Here is a 4,655-nt window from a genome sequence, read left to right on the forward strand (position 1 = left end):
AATTGTGAAAAAATATTGGCATTTTTGTCTTCTGTGAAAACTTTGACTTTTTAATAATTTTTTTCTCAAACACGCTATAGAAAACAATACATCTATGTCTATATCAGCAGTTCTCAAACTGCAGATGGGGTTGTGCCGATCCCTAGTGTACAGATGATTCCATTTTGCTCTGCACAGCATGCCCTCACGTAGACGGTGCATGCGATGTCATGTGCATGTATGAGGTACTCTACAAAATGGGTTTTTTGAATGAGAATTGACTAGGGTCAAAATTTTTCACAGAAAATGTTGCTGAAAAATGGCCTTTTCCCAAAAATGAAATCTTTTGCACACAAAAAAATTTCATAGTTTCCATGTCATTTTTTTTTACAAAACATTGTGACATTTCTTAATTGAATGTTTTATCAAACATATAATGCTATTGAAATGTTATTAGAAAATTATTGTTTACTGTAAATGAAAAATTTCTATAACTATGTTTACAATGACAGGTTTCAGAGGAGCAGCCGTGTTAGTCTGTATCCGCAAAAAGAAAAGGAGGACTTGTGGCACCATAGAGACTAACCCATTTATCTGAGCATAAGCTTTCGTGAGCTACAGCAATCCGATGAAGTGGGCTGTAGCTCACGAATGCTTATGCTCAAATAAATGGGTTAGTCTCTAGGGTGCCACAAGTCCTCCTGTTCTATTTATTTTTACAATGGTTTTGATTAATGTTATGAAAAATGAAAAACATCGCTTGAAACTTTGGCATGAAAACAACCTCAACATTTCTTCTGAACTGAACTATGTATTTTAATTTAGATTCTGACCCTCTCCACAAACTTGCTATAATTTTAAAACAAGCCGACACTTTTAGCCGATCTGTGTAACTGTGTGGATATAATAGACTTGACTTCTGCAGGCTCTTTGACTTGGCGCAGCACAGGGTTCTGAGTAAAAATCGAGCTCAGTGCAAAATCGGCGTAGAAAGAGTTACATGGAATAAAACCTGGGTAACCAGGCTAAAATGCATAACCCTAACCCAAACCCTAATGTGCACAGCTCCACCCATAATCTATATTATCCTAACCACAAACCTAACTGCAGAACCTGAGCCCTATCCTTCATCTGCTCAGCTCTAACTCCAAACCCAATCTGCACAATGCTACCCCCGGCTCCCTAATCTGCATCACCCGAATTTGCATCACCCCAACCCCAGACCTAATCCGCCTGTCTCCCCAACTCCAGCTCTAATCCACACAGCCCTACCCCTGACGGGCACCACCCTAACCCGGGAGAAAGGGCTGAAAACTCCTCCCCTTCACAGCGCAGGCAAGGCGGGGTGGGACCGGAATAACAGAGGGACCTTCCTGTGCCGGCCCCCAGGCAGCTGGGGCCCCTCCCCTGAGCCGGCTCCCGGCCCGTGCGGGCGCGAGGAGCGGCCCAGTCTGCAGCGCGGCCCCCGGGGAATCGCCCCGGCCCGGCGGTGAGTGGGGGCGCCGGGGAGACCCAGAGTCGCGGCGAGAGGCGGCCCCGGGGCGGGAGGGAAACAGACGCAGCAGCAGAGGCGGGACATCGCTCCCTGGAGGAAGCGGCAGAGCGAGGTGGGGATCGGAGCCCGGGGGGGGCGGAGAGAGACACCCCCACTCGGCCAGCTTCGGGGCATCACGGGCTGGGGGGATCTGTGCAGCTGAGCCCTGCAGGGGCCCCCAACCCAACCACGTTAGCGGTACCCCCCCAGCCAGCCAGCCAGCCAGCCAGTCCCCCTGGGGCTGGATCAGAGATTCCCCCCTTTCTCCCCCCCCCCCTCCCGTGTCCCATTCCCCGCATCTCTGAGCCAGCCAGGACCCCCCGCCCCCGATCCCATGTCCAATATTCTCCCACACCCCTGAGCCAGCCAGCCAGCCACTCTCCTGCTCAGAGCCAATCAGACAGCAGCAGTGGTGGCTTGTGAGTGGAGGGGCCCAGTCACTTGCCTTCTTCATAGATGCTCAAGGCCACTGAGCCCATCCAGCCCAGCCTCCTGCGTCATCTAGGCCCGAGGGTCTCCCCCAGCGATTCCTGCCTCCGGCCCACTAGCTCCGTAAATAGCGCTAAGGGCAGGTCAGTTATACAGAGCCACCCTATTGAGTGTGTGTCTTAACGGGGCCAAGTCCATGGTTACACATCTAGGACAGAGGGGGTAGCCTACACTTAATAGATGAGGGCTGTATCCTGGAAAGGAGAAGCCCTGGGAAGGGCTTACGGGTCATGGTGGAAACCTGCTGAACATGACCTGGTAGTGGGAGGGTGTAGCTGAGGGGGAATAAGGCAGTCCCTGGCTGTCTGAGTAGGGGAGTAGCAAGAAGAAGCAGGGATGGGGGGTTACCTCTCTATAGGGCATTAGTAAGACTGTTACTGGAGACTCTGTCCAGTTCTGATGTGCACACTTCAAACAGGATGTTGCCAAATTGCTAAGGGCTCAGAGAAGAGCTACAAGAACAATTCTAGATCTGGAAAACCTGCCTTAGAGCTTGTCTACACAGGGAAATTTACTGGTACAGCTATATAATTATACAGCTGTCATTATACTGGTACCACTCACAAAGAGACACTTTGCACCATGTCTAATACCTTCATGTTCTTTTACCTAATCATAGAGAGCACAGATCATACAGAGCAATAAACATCTGAAATTGCAACGTCGGTAGCTCAGACAGGATGCAAGAATTGTTAGGGGGGGCTGGGATGGAGGGGCAAAATGGGCCTTTCTTCTGGCCTTAACGTTTATGAAATGTGCTGTTCTTCAGAGTCCAGCGGCCTTTGCAGGGACAGAGCTAATGGAGGGAGCTCTGGGAATGGATGGGAAACCGGGATCTTTGTGTGAGTGCCCATGTGAAAGTGAATCTATGAATGTGTGTGTCTGTGCGTGCCCATAGCGGTGATGGTGCCCGGGCTCTCTGCTCCAGCAGGTCTGAACGTGGCTATCGCTCCAGGCGTGGTGAGCCGAGGATGAAGAAGGTGTCAAGGAAGAGCCAGAATGAGAAGTACCGGCTGAAGTACAGCCGGCTGCGCCGGGCAGCCAAGGCCATGGTGTTCGAGAATGCAGCACTGTGCGATGAAATTGCCCGGCTGGAGGAGAAATTCCTGCGGGCGAGAGAGGAGCGTCGATTCCTCTTCACCAAGCTGCTGCAGCTGCAGGCGCTGGCAGCCGAGGAGGAGAGCCCGGCGGTGCCCCTGGGGGGCATTTCAGCAGGGTACAGCGTGGCACCAACGCCTGGCCCAGATGAGCCAGCACCTGCGGGGAAGCGGCCCAAGAAGGGCAAGGAGAACGGGCGTGCGGCCAAGCGGCGGGCAGCGCCAGACAGGGGGGTGCGGCGGCTGGTGCAGCCAGTGCCGCTGGACCCCTCGGGTCGGCCTGTCTTCCCCATCGCGCTGGGCGGGCTGACGGTCTACAGCCTGGGGGAGATCGTGGCCGACCGGCCAGGCTTCCACGATGAGGGGGCCATCTACCCAGTGGGCTTCTGCAGCACCCGGGTCTACGCCAGCATGCGGCGCCCTGACCAGCGCTGCCTCTACACCTGCCAGATCAAAGATGGTGGGGCAGGCCCCCGCTTCGAGATCGTGCCTGAGGATGAGCCGGGCAGTGCCCTGGCAGGCACCACGGCTGACACCTGCCACACCCAGCTGCTGGCGGCCATCAGTGCTGCCCGGGGGCGGCCCTACCCTGAGCTGGAGCCAGCCGGGGCTGATTTCTTTGGCTTCTCGCACCCGGCCGTGCACAACCTGATCCAGAGCTGCCCCGGGGCCCGCAAGTGCGGGGCCTACCGCTGGGTCCGCTTCGAGGTGTGTCGTCCCGGGGACGGGCAGGTGCCTCAGGGGCTGCCCGACAACTGCGCCGCCACCGACTTCCAGTCCTTCCGCCGCCGCGCCCAGGAGGAGGAGGAACGGGACCGCGGAGGGGGCGGGCCTGGGGGGCGCGCCCTGGGGCTGACCCCTGCCCAGGCCTTCACTTCCCCCCGCTCCTACGGGGACGTGTTCCTGAGCCGCCCTCCCGCGTCCCCCAGCCATGGCAGCCCCGATGGCTCTGATGACTGAGACCCCGTCTCCCCCTCGACCCTGGTGTGGCCTCCATGGAGCCCCTCCCCCCTCCCGTTATGGCCTGCACAGCTCTTCCCATGGAGCCCCCCCCCTCCATCCCAGCGCAGCCCCCCTGGCGCCTCCCACTGAGCCCCTCCATCCGTGGCAGCCCTGACCACTGAGACCTCCATCTCCCACCAACACAGCAGGGCCCCACAGCTCCTTGCACTGACTCCCCCCTCCCCCCGTGTGGGCCTCACATGCCCCTGGCATGATCCCGACAGCTCCTCCCACTGAGGAGCTCTCCACCCCAGTATAACGCCACCCCAGCATAACGCCCCCCCCCCCCCCCCCCGCACTGCTGGCCCTGGTGGTGGTGCTTTCTGTGGGAACGTGTGCAGCTGACTCCAGGTGGGGCTTGTCCCCGCCCTGTGTGAACACTCTGCTCACTAATAAAGATGATGGTGGAAGCCACATCCCTGGCTCTGTCTGCTCCCTTTCCTGGGTCTGGGAGGGAGGGGAACAAAGGGGCAGCCGGACGGGTGAGCTACCCCTGCCCTGTTCTTGTGGCCCTTCCTTGGCTTATCCAGTGTTAGCAGCAGGATCCGAATCTG

General features: G+C 56.8%; 1 protein-coding gene across 8 annotated transcripts; it reads left to right on the forward strand.

Moving 5' to 3' along the window:
- The first annotated feature begins 1,330 nt into the window (after nt 1–1,330).
- On the forward strand, nt 1,331–4,517 carry TBRG1 (transforming growth factor beta regulator 1). 8 transcript variants are annotated; one of them, XM_037899232.2, is made up of 3 exons: nt 1,366–1,468; nt 2,772–2,844; nt 2,931–4,517. In XM_037899232.2, exon 3 carries the CDS (start codon nt 2,974–2,976, stop codon nt 4,057–4,059), a length of 1,086 nt encoding a protein of 361 aa, XP_037755160.1. In that variant the 5' UTR covers nt 1,366–1,468; nt 2,772–2,844; nt 2,931–2,973; the 3' UTR covers nt 4,060–4,517. The 8 variants fall into 8 exon arrangements, with proteins under 8 accessions (XP_043405388.1, XP_037755155.1, XP_037755159.1 ...); XM_037899229.2 differs by having other exon boundaries at nt 1,397–1,586; XM_043549453.1 differs by lacking the exon at nt 2,772–2,844 and having other exon boundaries at nt 1,331–1,468; nt 2,910–4,517.
- The last annotated feature ends 138 nt before the right edge of the window (nt 4,518–4,655 follow it).

This window comes from Chelonia mydas, chromosome 6, assembly GCF_015237465.2.
Source record: "Chelonia mydas isolate rCheMyd1 chromosome 6, rCheMyd1.pri.v2, whole genome shotgun sequence".
In the NCBI taxonomy this organism is placed as follows: domain Eukaryota; kingdom Metazoa; phylum Chordata; order Testudines; family Cheloniidae; genus Chelonia; species Chelonia mydas.

Bases quoted from the DNA above. Each gene is read 5' to 3' on its own strand.
- TBRG1 (XM_043549453.1), top strand. From the start codon at position 2,974: ATGAAGAAGGTGTCAAGGAAGAGCCAGAATGAGAAGTACCGGCTGAAG.